The 21,056-nt window shown below is 62.6% G+C and overlaps 1 protein-coding gene across 5 annotated transcripts in view; it reads left to right on the top strand.

The window, feature by feature from the left end:
• Positions 1-21,056, top strand: part of PRDM16 (PR/SET domain 16) — a 309,339-nt gene that overhangs the window by 82,140 nt on the left and 206,143 nt on the right. For all 5 annotated transcript variants that reach the window (XM_074377634.1, XM_074377637.1, XM_074377633.1 and 2 more), the window contains exon 2: positions 20,209-20,558. In XM_074377634.1, the coding sequence (XP_074233735.1) occupies positions 20,209-20,558 (350 nt within the window). The remainder of the gene's footprint in view (positions 1-20,208; positions 20,559-21,056) is intronic.

Here is a 21,056-nt window from a genome sequence, read left to right as displayed (position 1 = left end):
CTTTGCACCCTTTCATGTGTGTTCGGGGAGGGCCTGGCCGCGGCGGCCGGCAGTTCCCGGCTCCTGCAGCCGAGGGTCCCTCCTCAGCACGTGGAGCTGGGGGCTTGCTGGGGTCCACCCCGGGTGAGACTGGACCCGCACTCAGGACTTCTGGAAGGCTGGGGAGGAGGCGAGGGGCCAGTGTGGGACTCCAGACCCCCCACCCGGCATCCTGGGTCCCCAGTGCTCAGCCGGTCTCAAAATCAAGTGCTGACAGCTCAGCCTGAGGCGTCAGGCCACAAACACCTCCCTCCCTAATGAATCCCCCGCGCATCCGCCAGCGCCTACTGCATGCACAGCCGCGTGGCCACCTGGAGGACGCGAAGGGACAGAGACTCTGAAGGAACTCCTCCCGCGCCCCACTTGGAGCAAGGAGGACTTGAGGGAAGGAGGCAGAGAGTCCCCGGGGCCCACAGAGCAAACAGTGTCCCCCTCCCTTGTGCCCACGGCCAGGGGAGGCCTCGGGACAGAGCCTAGGTCAGGGCGCCCTCCCAGTCAGGGTCCTCAGGCCGGGCCCTGCGATGACAAGACCTTGATAATTACCGATGACCCGACAGGCCTCTCTGCAGGCGCCATGCTGAGAGCTTGGCTGGAATCACCCAATTCAGTTTGCCCACCTCCACTTCCGGATGGGGGAGCGGAGCCCAGAGAGGTCAGGGGCCCGCCCGGGGGCCACACGGCCAGGAAGAGGCCAGGTTTGAGCCCCTGTGGGTCTGTGGCTTCCCTCTTTCACTTTCCCTCTCCCTGTGACGATGTGGTCCCTCTACTTTCCAAAACCCTCAAAGGGAGAGAAGTTGTGGTGAAACTGGCCCCTCCTCCAGTCCCGACAGCCTGGGGTGGGGGGGGGCTCGACAGTGCCCTGACCCCCACCCCAGGTGAGGGGGACACGCAGGAGGGAGGCCAGCCAGGAACGTCCCGAGAGAACACGACGTTTTCAGAGCTTCTCAAAAGATGGCGAAGGAGCGCTCCAGCCCTCACCAGAAGACGCACACGACCGCTCAAAGTGCTCAGGGAGGCGTCCGTTGGAAACTTGGCCGCGGGGCCGGCGGGGTTCTTTGTGTGCTGGTCACAGGCACACCGAGTGCAGACCGAGGGGTTTCCCACATCTCGTCAAAGGACAGCGCTTCCTCTCCTTTCTCCTCAGGCTGATTAGCCGGCCGGCGATGGCGTGAGGACATGCTGGGGGTAGGAAAACGGGGGTCATTTTGGAAAACCTCTTTGTGGATGGGTCGGGAATGGGGAGAAAATGAATAGTTATAAGCTCATTTCCATAGAAACTGTCTCATTATCATGCTGGCTGCCGGCTGGAGGAGGCAGGGCTTCCTGCCAGCGAGCGGGCCCACAATTAAGTGTCCCCTGCCTGCCCGGCTGCCAGAGGCCGGTCGGAGCGATGGCTCCCAACCCCAGCCCGCGCGGCCCGGGGGCGCTGTCAGCGAGCCCGCTTTCTTGAGAGAGCAGACATCTGCGTGGGGGTTTTCTCGGCGTCTTGGAAAACGGGAGCGCGCCCCCCCTCACGGCCAGGGCGGCCCCCTGCGAGCCTGAGATCGCAGACGTGGGTCCTGGTGTGGTTTCCACCGATGCAGCGTGAGCAGGCCTGCCAGGCACCCCGAAGACGCTGAACAAAAGACGTGGGAACAGTTAGGTTTAAAGTCACTTCCTGGGCTGTGCCCTTTGTCCCCTCACGCAGAAGGCACTTTGTCACTGAGCTCCGGGCCGGCCGACTTCTTCGGGGGCGGGTGGAGGGGTCTCCCTCCTCCAGGAGGGGCCCAGGGGGAGCCGCCTGGGTCTGTGAGCCTTCCCTGCCTGTGCCCAGCATCCCGTACCGTCCCATGCGGTCACCCTGTGCTCAATTTGTCCCCACTCACGTGTCCTCGCTCTGGAGGAGATGGAGCCGGAGTGCGACCTGGGGAAGAAGCAGAGTTTCTTCTGGAGGAGACGGAGAGCCCGCCGGACGAGGTGGGGTGCTGGGGGAAGCGCCTCCCCAGAACCGGCTTGTTTGTCCTTTTCAGCTGCGGTGGAACAGACAGCAGGGTGTAGCTGTCATTTTAACCGTCGGGAAGCGTGCAGTTCACGGTGTTAATTCCCGCATGTGGAGCCATCACCGCTGTGTCCACACGTTTCCGTCTTCTCCAACAAAAACTCCGTCTGTGAAACAGGAAGCCCCGTTCGCCTCCCCCACCCCCAGCCCCTCTGTCTTATCTTCTGTCTTTGTGGATGCGCTGGCTTGTGTTTTTAAGATGCAACAGTGTATCTGAACTCCGCCAAGAGCAGAGCACCAGGGAGCTGGCTCTATACACTCACTCATCTCTGGTTTCCCTGGGTTTTGTGAGCGGCCTGCTTGGACCTGCTCAGATGGGAATCACCCTGCCCCTGGGGAGGGAGTAATTTAGGACTGACAGCCGCAGCGGTCCAGGAGGGAGTGACCTGACGGCAGCGGGTGGACGGTCCTGGACGCGTGACAAAGAGGAGCTTGTCGGAGCATCCGGCAGGGTCTGTGCTCTGCTGTCCCTCGACCTTCAGAGTCAGGGATGAGGCAGAAACTAGATGGTCCTCGTGTTATGTTCTGGGACTCCCAGCAGCGGGAGACTAAGGATCGAGGGTCAGGGCAGCACCTTTCCAAGACGCAGGGGGCTTCGGGCTCTGTAAACACAGCTCCTCGAATGCTTTAGGAAGTGGGTGCTCCTGGAAGACCCCAGCCCCGTGATTTGGAGGGGATTTTTAAGAAACATTAGCCCTTCTCACTCAGCATAACCCTGAGTGCCCAAACCCCTTGTCCATCCTGAGGGCCTGAACGAGTCTCCTGACCACTGGGCGAAGCAGGTGCTCAGTTAGAAGCTGTGAAGCAAAGTCTGTCAGTGAGACTGGTGGCTGTGTTAGTTTCCACATAGTGCCCCAGACCAGGGCTCAGACGGCAGGGCCCCCCTCCCCCGTCCGGAGGCAGAGGTCCAAGATCCAGAAGCTGCAGGGCTGGTTGCTCCTGAGCCCGCGGGGGGTCCGCCCCGGCCTCTCCCCAGGACCCTGGTGCTCTGCGTGCTGGTGACCCTCGGGGTGCCCTGGCTTGTGGACACATCACCCGACCTCTGCTTTGCCAGCACGTGGCATCTCCCTGGGTGCGTGTCCAAATCTCCCCTTTTATAAGGACACCAGTCCTGTGGCATTAGGGCCACCCAAAGTCCTCATCTTAACTTACCCAGTTACATCTGCAATGATTCTACATCCAAACAAGGTCATGTTTCTGATGCTGGGAGTTAGGACCCCAGCATGTGAGTCTGGGGACTCAGCTCAACCCACCACCACAAGTATTCATCCAGCTGTCCCCCCACCCCAGGCGCCGTGCTCCCCGGGGCCCCTGGGGAGGGGTCTGCTCACCCTGGCCTCTGCTCCTACCACACAAGGGAGCTGTGGGTGCCCGGGAACCTCCCCGCTCTCTGCCCACTGCTCGCCGTCCCCTCTGACACTCCGTGCGACATGAATGTCTGTGGTGGTGGTGGCACTCGCCCTCCAGACCCCGCCACCCATGCCTTCTACAGACTCCCCGAATTCTCGGCCGTGCAGACGGGCGGCCCACGGCTTAAGTGTGGTGTGCGACAAACGCAGGAGGTCGTTCTGCTTTGTGGTTTTCTAAGGTTTGAAAAGCGATTCGGAATAATTTTAGGTTGTCCTGGGGTTGGCAGACGGCGTGACTGGCAATTCGTGAAGACAGGGTTCTTTAAATGGAGGAACTTCGCTGGCTGGTTTCTAATTTTTAGAAACACAAGTAACGTCACCTGGGAGGAGGCTGACAGCCTCCCGCAATGGTTTTCATGCACGTGGGCCATCGGGGCCTCGCGGGTTAGGGCCTCGGAGCCGGAGCCGCTGTGTCGTGAAGAGGCTTCCCTCTTCAAATTGGAGATCTGCGCGCGGCCCGCCTCTGGCCGACGCGTAATCCCACGAGCAATCTGCTGAGCGGACAGAAAACTTTTCTGCTGTGTAGTCGGTGAAGTGTGTCTGCAAAGGACGGATTTGAAGCGTGAGGAATTGCTAGCTAAGCGCTGGTGGCAGCGGGTGGCCTGGACGGGGCTTGCGTGAGCGAGGTGAACTGCAGGAGAAATGAGGTCGCGGCCCAGGGTCAGTGGCGCCCGGCGCAGGCCTGGCCGTGGTGGGGGGAGGCCCTGGGAAATGGGCTGTGGGACGTGCCTGGTACTGGGGGCCTGTTCCCCGGCTGTGCAGGCGGGGCTTCTACCTTCCAGAGGCCCCCCACCAGCCCTCGGCTCTGGGACACCGCGGGGAAGGGTTGCGCCTCTGCCAGGTGGCCCAGCACATGAGGAAACGCTCGGACACAGCTCGAGACCTGCTAGCGTCCATGGCAGAAGCCCCAGGGTCCCTGCTCCGCTCAGTCCCTCCCAGAAAGGACTTGTGCCACAGCAGGCACCGTGTGTGACACCCCTCCTCCCCGGGGCCCATAAACGGCAGCTCCTCTGGGCTGAGCAGTGGGCTTCTCTGGGTTTGCCTGGACTCAGGGACCAAGACTCCCCTGGACTCAGGCATAGGACTCCCCTGGATTCGGGGATGCAGCTCCCCTGGACTCAGGGATGGGGTCTCACCTGGACTCAGGGGAAGGGACTCACCTGGACTCACAAGTATGGACCCAGCTTCCCTTCCCTGTGGCTGCACCACAGGTGTGTTGCATACTCTGTTAGATGCAAGCTGAGACATGCCAAGGAGAGGGTCTTCTGAGGGCTTCCGAGGGGGGCCGGAATGGCAGGATGGGGCCCCCTCTTTGCCCCTGGTCCTTCCTGTGTCTGAATCTGTGGCTGCAGTAGAGCCTCACCTTGCTTTCCGTTTGGCTGAAATTCATTAACTGCCAGGAAATCATGGATTTCCAAACCCAGCTTTTCCCACAACCTTCCACTTAGCAGAGAAAATCAAATTGATGCAAGCAAGTAACGAGAAACAGCTCCCAAGGACTGCTGAGAAGCCAGGCTGTCCGCGCTCTCGACGTGGCTGGTGGCCCACGTCACGGGGTTATTTGCAGGCGCCCTGAGGCTCACTCCAGGTGCCATGGGCCAGGTGTTGCAGTGGTGGGTACTCTGCAGCTTTCCAAGAGTGCCTTTGGATAATTCTCAGAAGGAGTGAGTCCTCAGGCCCACGGTGGACCCGGCGCAAATGAGCTGCCAGGTGCCTGGCTGCCTTCCAGGCCAGGCTCTCGTTAAACGGGGCCTTTGCGAGGATACAGCCCCTGAGAGCGTCACTGGTGGCCTGTGGCTTCTCCTTAAAAGAGAAGGGACTCGTGTTGTGGAAACCCCATGCACCGCCAGGAACCGGGGGTCCTGCTGGGGGCCTGGAGGCAGGAGGAGGTGGGGCAGGTCCTTGTCACCAAGGGGGTCAAGCTGGTGCTAGGGGCGGGCGGCTGGGTGAGCCGCTGGAGTCACGGAAGGTGCCACCTGTGCCAGCCCTCTGCGCCCTCACCCCACGTCTGCCGGGCAGCAGCGCGGGCGTCACGTAAGTGAGCAAGGGGCCACGCCACAGCTCGCAAGCTCCACCGTGAAAGGAACAGGTGGAAGGACTGTCGAGATGTGTGAAGTAGTCACTAATGAGGAAAATTAGGAAATTTGCTGAAGCATAAAAAATGAGAAGTCCAGAGAAAGAAGACAAATGGGTGGGGAGCGATCCCCTCCCCCACCCCCCGGCCCCCACCGTGTGCTTCCAAACTCTGGTTGAGACCCCACTGAAATACAGCTCTGACGGCTGGGTTAATAGGAAGAAATTGTTTTAAAATGTAGAGATGATTAATTGGATTAACGTGCCAAAATGGTTGAAGTGGTGTCGGGGAGCGGTGGGGGCTGGTGTTTCCTGGGCCACCTGCCACCGCCCCGCCCGGGACAAGTGCCCCGCAGGGGTCGTGTCCCTGGTCCCACTCGGACTCTGACAGGTGGGCCCTGTCATCTCTGCAAGTGCGTCGTCCAGCCAACGCCGAGCCTGGGAAGCGGCCCTCGCCCTCTGCCCATCCCCCTCCCGGTGGCCAACCCCTTGGGTTCAAGGACCTGGAATGGGACCATTTTGGGGGAGCTCACAACTGCTGCCGGTGGGTCTGCGGTCACAGAGCTGAGCTGTCCGCGTAAGACGGAAACCCCCAGGACCCGTCTGTGATGTCCCTGCCTCGGGGTCTCACAACCCTGCCGTTCAGACCCCTCCCTTCGGACACAGTCCTCTCCCACCTTGGTCCTGATCTGAGTGGGGGCACTTGGCGCAGCACGGAGAGACTTTCCTGCTCATTCTTATCAAGAAAACCCAAGTTTGGGACCTCAGGAGCAAGTCAGCTTCATGAAAGTCAGGCGTCTGAGGTCTGCACATTTCACCCGCCCGTCTGAGTCGGGGGGACCTGCGCTCCGGGCTCAGAGCCAGACCAGAGGCCGCAGCTCATCAGACCTGGCTTTCAGTCCCAAAGCCACCCCTGCGGCAGGTCTGGCTTCCCAGCGCCTCAGTTTCCGGATCTGTAAAGTGGGTAACAGTGGGCCTCGATGCTGGGCTGTCTCGGGGAACACGCAGGGTCACTGGTGCCGACCTCCGGGCAGGCACACTGGTGCTGGCCACCGCCCAGACGAGGTGGGTGACAGAGTAAAGCAGCAACCGAGGAAGAAAACCGAGGGCCAAGGCGGGATCTCGGGGGGCGGGAGGGAAGGGCCGGGAGCCGGCTCCTGCCCCTGGCGCCTCCCAGAGCCGCTCTTGGGCGGCGGGTCCCGGCCAGCCGCGCTCGGGTCAGCAGCGCGCTAACGCCTTTGTCAGGGTGATTAATAGTGGTGGGGACCGTCGTTAATTCACTGCCTAATGACTGCGGCCCGCGCACGCCGCGTAATCGGGTGATGTATGTGGAGAGTGCCCACCTCATGGCAGAGGTGAAAATCATTTCGACAAGTCAAATATTGTCACAGGGAACAAATGGCTCTCCCTGTTAATAAAAATTAATGAATTTTTTTCTCTTTCTTTTTTTTTTTTCCTCACCACTGACCTGCTAAATGAAGCTGCGGAGTGGCTGAGCTGGGGGTCGGGCTTGGCGGAGTCGAGCACTTTATTTGATGGTTAAAACTATAAATGTCTTTATCTGGACAGAAAGAGGTCGGCGGGGCCTGGGTGGGTGCCGGGTTGGTGGTGGCTGAAGCTGGAGGCTACTCTGGGGGGGAGTGGGAGACGTGGGCACCCCTCCCAGGGTCTGCAGGCTGTGGGGTTGCTGGAGAGGGGCTGTGGCTGCCGCAGGCTCTCTGGCCCAGAGGACGGGGTGCCCCCAGCTGACCCCTCGTCCCTCCTGTCTGCAGCATTAGGGAGGGGAGCAGAGGGAACTAGGGGACCGTGCGGTAACAAAGGGAGGGTCTTCCTGGCCCCCCAAAAGCTGACGCACAAGAAGGCAGTACTTTCCTGTGGGGTACCCGGGTGGCCCTGAGTCCCCAGTCCTGGCCTCCGAGGGGCCTTGAAGGGGCTCAGCCTGAGCAACTCCCCACTCCTGGTGGTACAGGGTGGAGGGCAGGGCAGGGAGCTAGGCAGCCTCAGGGGAGGGAGGGCAGGGGCGGAGGACCTTTGCCCACCACTGGCCACCCCATCCCCAGGGCTGGAGGCAGATGCACACTGCGGATCCCTCCTCTGGCCCAATTATTCTGAGCAGCCAGAGCTGCTGGGAGGCCCAACCTCCCTCTGTCTGCAGCAGAGCCCGCCAAGCAGACGTCCAGGAGGAAGGGATCTTGCCTCCCAAATGCCTGGCTGATGATGTCTAAGCAGGCCCGTCTCCTCCCCTGCCCACCTGCCTGGAGCCTGGCCCCTCCTGCAGCCCAGGACCCCAGGGAGGCACCCTCCACCCGCTCTCTTCCTTGGGCCATTTCTGTTTGGGACAGCCTGTCTGCTTGCGTGCTGAGTTGCATGGCCTATGAATGGAGCCCCCAGCGGGGCTGGTGGGAACTGAGTAGTAGAGAACCATGCCCGCAGATAGAGTGGTGTCAGGGTGCTTGCTCAGGGGTAACCCGTTCTCCCTCAGCAGTGCTGCCCAGATGGGAGGAGACACGGCGGAGAGCAGACACCACCAGGCGCATCCTCTCCCCTGCACGCGCCCCAGAGCCCGAGCCGCCCTGGATGTCCTGCTCTGGTGGCAGCCCCCAGGGCCCACCTGCAAAGCCTCCCTGGGACCTCGGCCTCGTCCCCCCCAAACCCTCTGCACCCTGCTGGCCCGCAGCCAGCAGAGGTGGCCGTCCCTCAGTGTGCCTGTGGGTGCTGGGGTCCCTTCCCCACCCGCATCCTGCCCAGGCCGCCCTCCGCAGCCTGAGCAAGCCACACCCCTTCTGGGCTCCTCCTCCTCCACCTGTTCGGTCCATGGCCCTCGGGCCCTGCGGCCTCAGCAAAGCTGGCTGACCCGGAGAGGAGCCGGAGGACCCTCCAGTGGAGGAGGCCACCCCCGTCTCCACGTCCCCCAGAGCCGATCTTGGATGAGGTGTCCCCAGATCCCAACTCCCCCGGCTACCCTCAGCCCCAGAGAGCAAAGCCCCACTCTCTGGGGGGCCTCCAAGGCCGCCCCCTCCAGCGAAATGGGGTCCCCACCGTCTGAGAGGTGCACGTGAGCACGGCTGGGGCCGTGGTGCACCTCACGAGGCTGGGGGCCACCTGGCAATCACACGGTGACCGTGCGGGGAGCGGCGTCCTCACAGGTGTGTGCGCTGGCTCTCTGAACCTCCTGGCGGGCTGGACACCCCGCCATTTACGGGGCTTGGGGGCTGAGGTCCAGAGAGCATCCAAGGCTTACCGGCAGGAGAGCCTGTCTGTGTTTGTAGGACCCGAGAGTCAGTCAGGACGGCGCGGGAGGGAGACCCCGGGGTCTGGGTGAGGGCCGACAGCGGGAAGCCAGTTTCCCTTTGGGCAAACAGCCCGTGAGAACCTTCTTTCTGGGGGGTTCTGGTGGTGCTCAAAGCACCGTGGACTCAGATCCTGGCATGCCTGCTCTCACAGCAGCACTCCTCACGATTGCTGAGAAGGTGAGAGCAACCCCAGGGTCTGTCGTCAGACGAACAAACAAAACAATGTGGTCCCCCTGCACAATGGAATATCATTCAGCCTTAAAAAGGGAGGAGGTTCTGACACCTGCTACATGAGTGGCCCTCGGGAACCACCCACTGAGCACAGTAAGCCAGTCGCAGAAGGACCAGTCCTTCCCCGTCCCACCTCTGTGAGGTTCCCGGAGGAGTCAGAGTCACTGAGACAGGAAGCAGGAGGGTGGGGGCCGGGGGCTGGGGAGGGGCGGGGAGTGAGTGTTTCGTGGGGACATTTTCAGTTTGGGAAGATGAGAAGGTTCTGGAGGTGGCGGTGGGGCTGGTTGCACAGCACTGTGAAACGTGATCAATGCCCCTGAGCTGTGCCCTTGAAAACGGTTGAGGTGGTAAATGTTATGTTGTGTGTGTTTTATCTCAGTTTTTTGAAAAGCACACTGGCGTTGCCAGATGTGAGGTTACAGGGATGGTGTGGAGCGTCCACCTCCCTCGATATCGGAGGGGGTCTTGGGGCCCGGGACCCCTCTGGTGCGTGAGGGACACCCCCACTGGCCGCCAGCTCACACAGTGCTTAGCGCAGGGGCCAGGGTGAGTCAGCTGTGATTTAGAAGAAAAACAGTGAGATTTGAGCAATCCGTGGGCTACCTCGCTGCCCCGGGGGCTTGGGGAAGTGGTATATTAACCAAGGAATAAAAGCAGAGGAAGAAAAAAGGCCAAATCACATCTCTCTGAAACAAAGAGGCTTTTTACCAGGAACAAGCCTTGATAAAAATTACAGTGGCATCGCGAGTCATTCAGAGCCTGCCCGGGGCGATGGAGGCAGTGAGGAAATAGGGGGTGCGGGGCCTGAAATAGGCATGCCGCCGTCCCCTGAGCATCGCGCGGGGAAATAATCGTCTTAGAATAATGCGCTGGCTTTAAGTAGGGCCAGGTGGTCTGGGCTGCAGGCAGAGCCCCTCGCAGCCCTGCGTCAGCTCGGCTGGACAGTGGGGGTCTGGGGTGGGGTGTCCCTGAGCAGCCCCTCGGCGTGGGGGCCAGGCTGCTGGCAGGGTCCTGAGGAGGGCGCGGGGGTCCGTGGGAGGTCCCCCCAGGGCTCACCGCCTGCCTTGCGAGTGGTGGGGGCAGCGGTGAGGGGACAGGAGCAGCTCCTGGTTCCCTGTCTTGCCTCTCAGTTCTCTCAGAGCCGCGGGCTGGCCAGGGAGGTGACTCTGACCTTGAGGTCGGCTGAGCTTGGCAGCGGCCGGCGAGCAGCTGAAGACTCGCCTGCAGGACGGGCCGCACCGCGGGCTCTGGGGGCCCCTGCTCAGGCCCCAGTCCCAGCAGAGGGCTCGCCTGGTCCTTCCTCCTCTGGGTGTCAGTTTCTTCACCCGCGAGACGGGTGGACCGTGACCTGCTCCTCGGTGCTGCGGACAGACGAGGAGCAGAGGGGCAGGCGGGGGCTTCCGGTGGGGAGCCTGGGGGCTGAAAGCAGCCCCGGGGCCACATTCTGCCGCTGGTCAGGGCCCTCCAGCCTTGCTCTCTGCACCTGCTTCTTTGTGTCTGCAACAAAGTGCCCCAAACCAGGGGCCTTAAAGCAGCAGACAGTGCTGGAGGCCTGCGCTGTTGCGTGGCCCTCCTCCCCCGAGCGTCTCTCTGTGTGTCTCGTCCCCCTGGTCTTATCAGGACACCCGCCACTGGGCCAGGGCCGCCTCGATGACCTCATCTTGGTGTGATCACAGCCACAAAGGCCCTCTTTCCAAATCAGTTCACAGTCACAAGTACGGGGGGTTGGAGCATCACCATATCTTTCGTGGGGACGCAGTTCGAGCCGTAACAGCCTCGGGAGCTGCACGAGCCACCCCGGTGACATTCTGGTGACAGCAGACAGTGAGGCCAGCAGGGCCCCCGCCGAGCCAGGGGTCTGCATCCGCCAGCGCCAGCTCCCTGGTTGACACAAAAGAAGTGCCTGCCTGTGGCAGTGGCCAGGAGCGTGCCGCTGTCTCGTTGGGATGGGGCGCGGCGGGGGGTGGGGGTGGGGGCTGCACCTTTGTCCGGGAGGTTTCCGCACCTCGGGCCCTTGCAGGGGCGGCAGGGGTTGGGCCAGTGAGAGAGACGCCGGGCGGCGCCACCCTGACCTCCCCAGGCCCTAATGGCATTTCAGCCCCATCGGCCCCACAGCTGGGACGCGCTGCCCTCTGGTCCCTGTGGGCCAGATCCCCGGCGGGGGTTTGGGGATATGAACAGCCACTGACTAGTATTAATATTCAGCATGTTTGCGGGAACGTCTTTCCTCGGCGCTGTTAATCTGCTTTGGTGATGATAGCCGTGCTGATCCCTGGGCTCGGCTCGGCGCTGCTGGGCGCTGGCGGAGGCGGGGAGCCGGCGAGCAGCGGTGTGGCGGTGGCCACAGTCCGGGCAGCTTGGTCAGGCAGCGGGACCCGGGCGGCGCGGCTCCCGGCAGGCTGTCCTGGAGTGAAGGCGCGTTGTTCCTGTCTTAAGCCAAGGCCCGTGGCGGGGGAGAGGCCACCGCATGCTGTGGTTGATTAAAGGCTGGGGGACAATCCCCAAGTTTCTCTTTCGAGCAAACCGTTTCCCGAAGTGGCTCTGCGGCCCGAGAGCCCGTCCACTGAGGAGGGGATGTCCCCTCACCTGTTGCACTGGACAGAAAAGTGTCTGCACAGAAATCTTCAGTTCGAAATAAGAGCATCTCATTTCACCACTTTATCCGGTGGCTTCCGTAGACCCAGCTCAACTGAGTGTGTCCGTCCGTCCCTCTGTCTCCCCTCTCCGGCTCCCAGCAGTGGCTGAGATGATCCTCGTGACAGTCACAGATCACGGGCCTTTGTAGGCTCTGGGGTGTGGGGAACTGTGGGGGGTCTCCGGGGGGCACGGTGCACGGCACTCCTCCCCGCTGGGTTCAGGACGTAAAACAAGGGTCCGGAACCAAAGTCCCACCTTGTTTCTCCAAAAAGGCTCAGGTGGAAGGTGAGAGGGCCAGGTGGGCCTGCGGCTGAACCCCAGAATCACAGATGTGCCACCCCACCCGCGAATGCTGGAGCAGGCAGGCCACCTGGCGCAGCGGGAGAGAAGGCGGCCCTCTTCCAGGAGCTGGGGGCTGGGCCAGGCAAGCCCGAGTCTTGGCTCAGATTAACCAGACTCAGGATTCCTGTTCACGGGGTTTCACCCTCAGGGCTGGAAAGTCAAGTCGGGTGAGGGTTTCCTCTTTCCACCTATCTCATTAAAAATTGCCCTCCAGATTGTCCTGCCCACCCCATCCCTCCACCATCCACCATTTCCATCCCCCCACCGTCCCTCCACCTTCCCCCACCATCTACCATCATCCTCCCATCCTTCGTCCATCCACCATCCATCTACCCATTCATTCATCTTCCTACTCATCTTTCCATCCACCCTCTCATCCATCCATCTATTCATCTATTCATCCATCTACCCATCCGTCCATCCACCATTCATCCACCCATTCATCCATCCACTGTCCATCCACCATTCGTCCACTCATCCATTTATCTACCATCCACCATCCAGCCACCAGCCACCATTCACTCATCCTTCATTCATCCATCTACCATCCACCATCCACCACTATTCTACCACCCATCTACCCATTCATTCATCTGCCACCAACCACCATCCATCCATCCACGGTCCAATATCCACCATTATTCTGCCATTCATCCACTCATCCATTTATCTATCATTCACCATCCCTCCACTGTCCACCATCCTTCATTCGTCTACCATCCGTCTACCCACCCATTCATCCAGTATCAACCACCATCCATCCGTCCACTTTCCACCTGCCCATCCATTTATCTACCATCCACCGTCCATCCACCGTTAATTCATCCATCCACCAGCCACCCATCCATCTACCTATTCATCCATCTTCATACTCATCTCTCCATTCGTCCCCCCATCTGTTCATCTACATATCTATTCATCCACCTATCCATCTGTCCATCCATCCACCCACTCATCTATCCACCCACTGACCCATCCATCCACCCATAAATTTATCCATTCATTTCCTGTGTATCCTCTCTGGACATGAGGAAGGCCATCACTAAATGCCAGACACTTTTTAAGGTGTTTTCTCACCGCAGTGAGAAACACTGAATTGTGTAATACAGGGTCTGAGAGCTTTAGGATCATGACTGTCTGAGAGGCTCCCAGCTGAGCCCTGACTAGCTGTCAGCCTTGAGCAAGTTCTTGCTCCCTGAACTTCCCTTCCATGATGTACAAAATGGGCAAAGTCGCATCTCTGCCTCCCTTATGCGGCCTTGGCTAGAATCAGAGCAGCCACAGTGCTGGCAGCTGGCTCCCTGGGCCCCGTCACCTCCTGGGACACAGTGGCCAGCAGAACTTCAGAGGAGACAGCGTTCTGACCGGGCCCACCTCTAGGTCCCTGATAGCTTTCAAAGGCTCTCCTGGACAGTTCCAGAACCGAGCGGCCACGCAGCCGCCCAGGGATTGCCCCCCCCCCCCCGTCTTCGAGCTGTGACGGGGGCGTTGTCCCCCCACCGGGCTCACCTCTACTGCCACGTTTCTTTTATAAGCTGAACCGAGCTGAACTATAACTTTTAGATACTGCCTTTGCGAGGCCTGCTGGACCGAACGCTGCCTGGCCGTTGAACCTCCGGTTGGCCTTGGGGGTTGGGGCGTGCGGTGCTCTAGCCTGCCTCTCCCCGAGAGCGGCTGTGGTCTGGGGTCCTTGCTGCTGGTCGATGTGATGAGGACTTCAGACCTGGGCCCACACAGACCGGGGGCGGGGGGGGGGGGGCGGGGGGGGGGGCGGCCCCTCCTGGCGGCCCCGCCTCCGTGCCCAGCGGCCTCTACGTAGGGGGCTTCAAACTGAAAACACGTGAGAGGCGTGGCCAGGCCTGGTTGCACTGAGACACGACAGAGCGTTTCCCGGACGGTCAGTGGGTTCTCTCCCTCCTGGCGACCCCAGGGAGGGAGGAACGTGGACATACTGTTGCCGTGCGTGGCCCATTTCACCCAAAAACCTCTTGAGTGACAGCAGGCAGCTTGGTCTGGGGCTGGCCCCTTTCCCAGCCTCGGGAAGCCCCCTGGAAGCCCCCACAGCCCTGCACGGCCCTGGGATGAGCCGGGCCTGGACCGGGCTCTGCCGGGACGCAGCTTCAGCAGGACCTCTTCCTTCCTTTGCTGGAAACAAACATGTGTGAGGCTGGAGGGGGTCACGGAAGTGTGATGAGGGTCGCTTTTCTCCTGCTAAGCAGTCCGTCTTCGGACTTGTTTGGGATGCGTCAGGAAGTGGTGGATGGGGTGCTGGTCCAGGTTTGCGGGTACAGTTTGGAAGATTTCAGGAGACTCGGTGGTCCCTCTGGGTTGAGCCCCGTCTCCCCGGCACGCACTGTGACCACGTGGGCACTTCAGATGGACGAGGCCACGCCTCACCCTGGCTGAGCCACCAGGGGCCCTCCCCCCCAGGCTGGTCCAGTCCTGCTCAGGCTCAGGTCGGGCGGGTCTGGGTGGGACCCAGGGACTGCAGCCCTGCAAGTGCCCGGGGCGGTCGGGCTCAGAGGTCGCTGGGTGTGGAATTGCCAGGGAAGCTCCCGGCTTGGGGCCTGCTCTGTGACCCGTGGGGCTCCAGCAAGGGGGTGGCTTGAAAAGTTGGAGAGCGGCCCGACCTGACCAGGGCGTGTCCCTGACTGGGGAGGACGTCTGTGACAATTTTCAGCCCCGAATACGTTCGTAGAGAGAGATGTGTTGGTCAGGAGCTTTGGGGAAGAAACTGAGCCCCGTGCCTGGGCCTGGCCGTCACACCACCCGCCGCAGGGCTGCCAGCGCTGCCCGGGAAGGGCGCGTTGATTCGAATTTACACGGAGAAGGTCTCCGCTCCGGAAGGCGGCGGGGCCTCTGGGTCTGTGCGGTGACCCGGCCAGCCGTGGAGGGCAGGGCGGACCCGTGCAGCCAGGAAGCAGGCGGCCACCCGGGCCAGGCGGCTGTCAGCCCGCGCATCCTCACTGGGCAGGGCCGAGCATCCCAGGTCCATGGGGAGTGGGCGAAGGCCGAGGGCACAGGACCAGCTGGCCTCGCAGGGCCTGGCGGAGTCAGCCTCAGACCGTCCTTGCCGTGAGGGCTCTGTCAGCAAACCGAGTTCACGTCCAGCACAGCCGCTGGCTCGGGAGCCACAGCTGGGGCCCGAGGCTCCGTCCTGGGCAGCTCCCAGGGGCCCCTCTGCTCCTCTCTCTTCTGAGGGCCTCTTCTCCCCTATGTGGGGGACAGCGATGCCCTTAGCATCAAGTCAGCAGAGGACAACTTGCTTTTGACCCGCTGACCCCATGAGGACCGTCGGACAGGCTGTCGCGGCGGGGGGCGGGGGCGGGGGGCGCGCGGGCCCACAGGTAAAGCCACCTCGTCCCCCAGGCCAGCCTCCTCCAGGCCAGCCTGATGGTCCCTGAGCCTCCACAGCCCCACTCCCCACGGGTTCACACGCCCACCTTCATTGCCAAACCCAGATGAGTGGGTGAGACAGGGTTTAGCCAGAAAGAAAACCAGGCCTGGAGGGGTTTTCAGGTTTGCCCCCGCGTGGGGCTGGTGTTTCTCCTCTGGGGGCGGAAGGGGGCGTCTCACAGGTGCGGGCCCGCGGCGGAAGGAAGCTCTGCTGGCGTCTGTGGGGCGAAGCCCAGCCAGCATCGGGCAGAACTCACCTCCGCGCCGTTTTCAAAGTGACCAGGTGGCCTCCTCCGAGCACACCGTGTCCTGTGCCCGGCGTCTCTGCCCCGGTGGCCGTGGGGTGACGAGGAGCACCCCACCCCAATGAGAAGCCCCTCTGAGCCGGTGGTTCTGGAGGGCAGCCTGCCAGCCGGGGGCTGGAGTCTGGGCACCAGGGCCCCGGGACAGGGCTGGCACACGCTTCTGAGTGCAGGGAGCCAGGCTACCGGGGTGGGGGCTCCCCCTGCTCTGCCCCTCGCTGGGGACTGCGCGCGAGCTCCCTGGGCCTCTGCTTCGCCGTCACTAAGGTGGGCTGCCCAGGAGGCAGGTGCTCTGGGGGAACAGGGGGGCGGGCCGGGCCGTTTCTGGGGCCCCGCCCGTCGGGCCTGACTGTACCTTGCTGGTCCCTCGTGTCCCCCGCGGGCCCGAGCCGGCCCTGCTACCGCTTTGCCCGCCCCGCCGGGTGGGCCTCCCTCAGGACTGGCCTCCCGGCTCCTGGGGCCCTCCTGAGGTGCCGCGTGGTGCCTCCAGCAGCTCTCAGGGTCCAAGGAGCCCAGCGGAGCCTCCCAGGAAGGGCCCAGATTCGGGCAGATTGAGTGGTCCCCTTTAAGCCCTGCTCACCGCCCGGGGTCTGCACCCCTCGGCGCCCTCCCTGGAGGCGGGGCCAGCACTGACAACCTGCCCTGGAATGCTAGCATCTGTGGGCTTTTAGGCAGGAACACCGAAGCGTCGTCTTCTGGCAGCGGCCAGTCTTGGGAGGCACGCATGATGTCACGTCCACCATGACACCCGCGTCTCCGCAGGCTGCACTGGGACACCCCCTGGGCCCCTCCCGGCCCGTAGACGGTGGGGGGGCGGCCGCAGAGGGACCCTCTCCTCCCTTCCTCTCAGAGGTCTCCAGGCAGAGGGCAGCAATGTCGCCCCCGCCTCAGGCCTGTTGTCAGGGTTCATGGCCAACTCTCACACACAGACTCATCCGTGTGCGCACTCACATGGGCACACGTGCGTCCCACATCACCACACGCACACACTCACACGTGTTGTCTCCCACACAGCCACTCACTCCCGGCTCCTGGGGCAGCCTGTTACCTCCGCTGGCGCCCTGCACGGTTTAATGGCTTCTCCTAAAAAGCCCACCACACTGTGAGGGAGGAACCGGAGGAAGCCCCGTGTTGACTCAGAGGACCCCCTCACGCTCCCCTGGCCGTCGACCAAGACTGAAATCCACCCGGTCCCCGGGCTGCGAGCAGCCAGGAGCTGGTGCTCGGGGAAGGGCCTGTGGTCTTTACTCCCGGGTCCTGCCCCTCGAGATGCCGCTTGTCGGACCACAGCGGGGCCGTCTGCCCACGGGGACTCTACCGAGGGACCCTCCGCCGCCGCCGGCTGCGCACCCTCTCTCTCCAGCCCCTGAAATCCTGGCCGTAGTTTCGACATTTGGATGCGGCTCTCTGGGGGTGGCGGGGTGCCTTCAGTTCGGGGGTCTGGGCGAGAGGTGGACAAGGCTGCAGCGGTAGGAGCAAGGAGACCCAGCCTACAGGGGCTTCGCCGGGGGCAGCTGGGGCCCTTCACGCCTCTGACCCGTTGGTGAGACCGGGTGGCCACCACTCACAGGGTGAGCCGTGTGTGACAGGGGCTTGGGCACGAAGTTCAGCAAGGGTGCCGCAGGTGTGCCCAGGCCCGAGCCCCGGGGCCGGGGCCCTCCTCCCGCCCCGTCACCGCCTGCACCCCTCCCACCCCCGCATTTATGATTGGGGTCGGTCTCCCGGAAGAACCTGGGGGGCTGATGGACTCAGCTGTGAACCCTGAGCCTAAAAACCCCAGTGAAGGTCCTCGGTCTCCCGACAAGTAAATAACACACGGTGACGTGGCCTGTGTTTCCAAGGTCATACAAAGCTCGCGTTCGTGGCACCGCACTCCGGCCGTCCTGAGAGCACCTGCTGGGACTGTGCCAGCCGTCACACGCCTGAGTGGCAGGGGCAGGGACCAGGGGCCACGACACCCACTCTCCAGAAAGGACCGCCAGCCCGGGGCCCAGAGCTCCTGCTGAGCTGGCCGACGCCGAGGGCCGCCTGGCTGCAGCACATGGCCGAGGGCAGATGGCTCAGGGTCCCCGGGGAGGCGGCCGTCTGCTTGTCCTGTGCACGGGCTCCAGCGGCTTGCTGTGGGGCCTCAGGGGCGGCTCACGGCACCCCCTTTCTCCACGTGCTCTCTGCACACTCTCGGGCCTCCTCCCAGCCCCGCCCCCGGGCAGTGGGCGCAGCAGAACCAGTCTGGGCTTTCCTGGCGGCTTCGGGCAATCACTTAACCCCGGTGACCGCGGTGGGGGTGGAGGCCCGCGAGGCACAGCGCTCCTTTAATCAGCAGGAAACACCACCTTTCTCTCCTAAGCTGTTTGCTCGGCCAGTAAATTAAACACGCCCTTCAAGCGTTGATTTTCCTCCCGCAGGTGAGGAGTTTTGGGAAGTAGAATTCAAACAGAAAACACACACACGCACACAAAAGCCCCAAAAGGAGCCCTGGGGTGGGTCCGCACGGGAGGGGGCACGACCTGCTCTGCCCGGCAGCCTGCACACGCGCGGCGTCCGCGGTCCTCGCCGTGCCGGGGGCCGGGCGTCGGGCCTGCCGGCCGGGGGGCGCGCTGCGGCCCCGCGCCGCCTCCAGCGAGCGCGTGTGCAGCCGGGGCCGGGGGTACGGGGGCGTCCTCCCAAACCGAGGCGGCCTCAGGCCTCGGGGTGGGGCAGGGGTGCGCCCGCTGCTGCTCTGCGGTTCCGTCCCTGAGAGGGTCCCACGAGTCAGAAAGGCACCGCCGGCCGCTTGGAACATCAGAATGACGTCTGCTCATGCGGCTAAATTAGTGTCATCCCCATGGCTTTTTCTCCCCCCAGGACTTTGGTTTCTTTTGAGAGAAAACATTTTGTTACTTCTCGAGCAGATCTGTTGGCAACGAGCACGAGGAATCTGAAGTCATTTTCCTTGCGCTTAAAAGTCCCCGTCTCCCTGGAGACGAGCGATTCGGCGGCCAACGTCCGGGAGCAGGGAGGCGGCCCAAGCCCGCGGCCAGAGTGACCACAGCGTTTGGGTCACTTTCTAAGGTTTTCAAACCAGTGCAGAAGGAGTGACTTGGGTGGAAGCATCTGGGTCAGAGGTCAGCTTCGGCCGGCCGCGCCCCCCACCCCGCCCTCCCCTCTCCCCCCCCCCACTTCTGAGTTCTTTACTTTTATTGAGGTGAAATTCACATCACGTAAAATCATTTGAAAGTGTGCAATTCAGTGGCATGGGGCTCACTCACAGGTGTGCAGCCACCACCTCAATTTCCAGGACATTCTGTTCTCCCAAAGGAGGCCCCACGCCCATCAGTCGGCCTCCCCTGCCCCCACCCCCGCCCCCACCGGTCTCGACTTGGTCCCTGTGGATTTGCCTGTCCTGGACGTTTCCCATGAACGGAGTCGCACCATGTGTGCCTTTTGTGTTAGGCTCCCTTCACTCAGCGTGGCGTTGAAGGCCTGTCCACGGTGCAGCCTGGGTCAGTGATCCTTTTTTAAAATAGTTGGATGACATTCCGTGGTGTGGATGGACCACATTGGTTGACCCTCTTCTCTGTGGATGGACACCTGGGCTGTTCCCCCCCGGTGGGGGCACTGCGGGTGACGCTGCTGCTGGTGTTCACCCACCTGTGTTCCTGTTTTCAATTCTGCGGGGGGACCCCGAGGAGTCAAGCTCGTTTCCTGACTGTCCAACCTGCTTGCCTGCCCTCTCTCCCCCACCGCCAACCTTTTATACCCCCTTCTGTGCCTCAGGCCACCCTCTGGGGCCCTCCTAGGAGGCACGGTCCTGGCACTGACCGCCTCTTAGGCTGGGCCCCAAGGAGAGGCCCACACCAGACAGACAAGCTGGGGACCCTTTTGCTCAGTCCAGTGTCCTGCTCCCATGAGTCTCATCCTCATGACCCCAGCAGGCCTCTGTCCTAACCCGCCATGAGGTCCCTGGGGACTCCAGGAGCCCTCCCCGGGGCCCAGCTGTCCCTCCCGAGCTGCCCAGGTGTTGGGGCAAATTTCACAGTCCTCCCAGGAACCTGGGACTTCCCTCCGTCCTCTCACTTCCAAGGCTGCAGACGCAAACCGCAAGGCTTCTGGCATGAATGCTTCCCCTGTGGAAGGCGGGCACCTCCTTCCCTCCCTGCACGAGTGCAGAACAGGTCAGCATGTGCTCGGGCCGTGGCCTGGGGCCTCAAGGGCCCAGAGAGAACTCTGCGTTGCTCCCGGGGCACCTGCTGGGATTCGGACCGTCCCTGGGGAGCCCCGAGCAGAGAGTGAGGGCTGCTCGGCCCGGACGGAGCAGAAGCCGTGTCCCCGGGGCAGAGGTGGCAGCCAGGTGGCCTCTGGGTCTCTGCAGCCCCAGGTTCTGTTCTGACCTATGTCCCCGGTGGTCCCCAAGCCTCGAGTGCTGGAGAGCTGGGCCCCAGAGCCTGACGCTGCCTTCTTTCCCCCAGGTGACGGCGACATTGTAAATAACATGTACGGGCCGGACCCTGACCTGCTGGCCGGCGAGAGCGCGGAGGACGAGACGGAGGACAGCGTCATGTCCCCCATCCCCATGGGGCCGCCGTCCCCCTTCCCCACCAGCGAGGACTTCACCCCCAAGGAAGGCTCGCCGTACGAGGCCCCCGTCTACATCCCCGAGGACATCCCCATCCCGCCGGACTTCGAGCTCCGTGAGTCCTCCATCCCGGGGGCCGGACTGGGGGTCTGGGCCAAGAAGAAGATGGAAGTCGGGGAGCGGTTCGGCCCTTACATGGTGGCGCCCCGGGCCACGCTGAAGGAGGCAGACTTCGGATGGGAGGTGAGCACCTTCTCGGGCGAGTGATTGATCGCGGCCACTTATCTTGTGTTCCATCTATTTATAAAGCCGGGCTGCGCAGCACCGCCTGAGGCAGGAGGCTGGTCGGAGAGAGCATTCGCATGTCACATTTCCCAGGCTCGCTTCGTCCTGCGTCCTGCAGCTTACAGGACGCGGCCCTGAGAACACCAGGGGCCTGGCGACGCCTGGCAGCCCCCGGGGCTGCGCCCGCCCTCTTCCCGGAAATGTGTCTTTAATGAGCTCATGTCTTAAAACACCCCGTGCTTCCCGTCTGGATCTTAGGTGCTAGGGCTGCAGTCTCGGCAGAACCCCGGAGATTGATGGGCTCTCCCAGGACAGGAGTCTCGAATCCGGGGAGAGCTCCTCAGACGGGAGCCCAGCTCCTGGCAGGAGCAGCCGCTCAGGGGCAGCTCGTGAAACACGCCTGGTGGCCTCACTGCCGCCACGGGCCTGGTGCGCGTCCAGGCCGCGGGCCTCCTG

Source organism: Camelus bactrianus, chromosome 13, assembly GCF_048773025.1.
Source record: "Camelus bactrianus isolate YW-2024 breed Bactrian camel chromosome 13, ASM4877302v1, whole genome shotgun sequence".
Lineage (NCBI taxonomy): Eukaryota > Metazoa > Chordata > Mammalia > Artiodactyla > Camelidae > Camelus > Camelus bactrianus.
The sequence above is the reverse complement of the archived record's forward strand: the minus strand, read 5'-3'. Positions and strand labels throughout refer to the sequence as shown.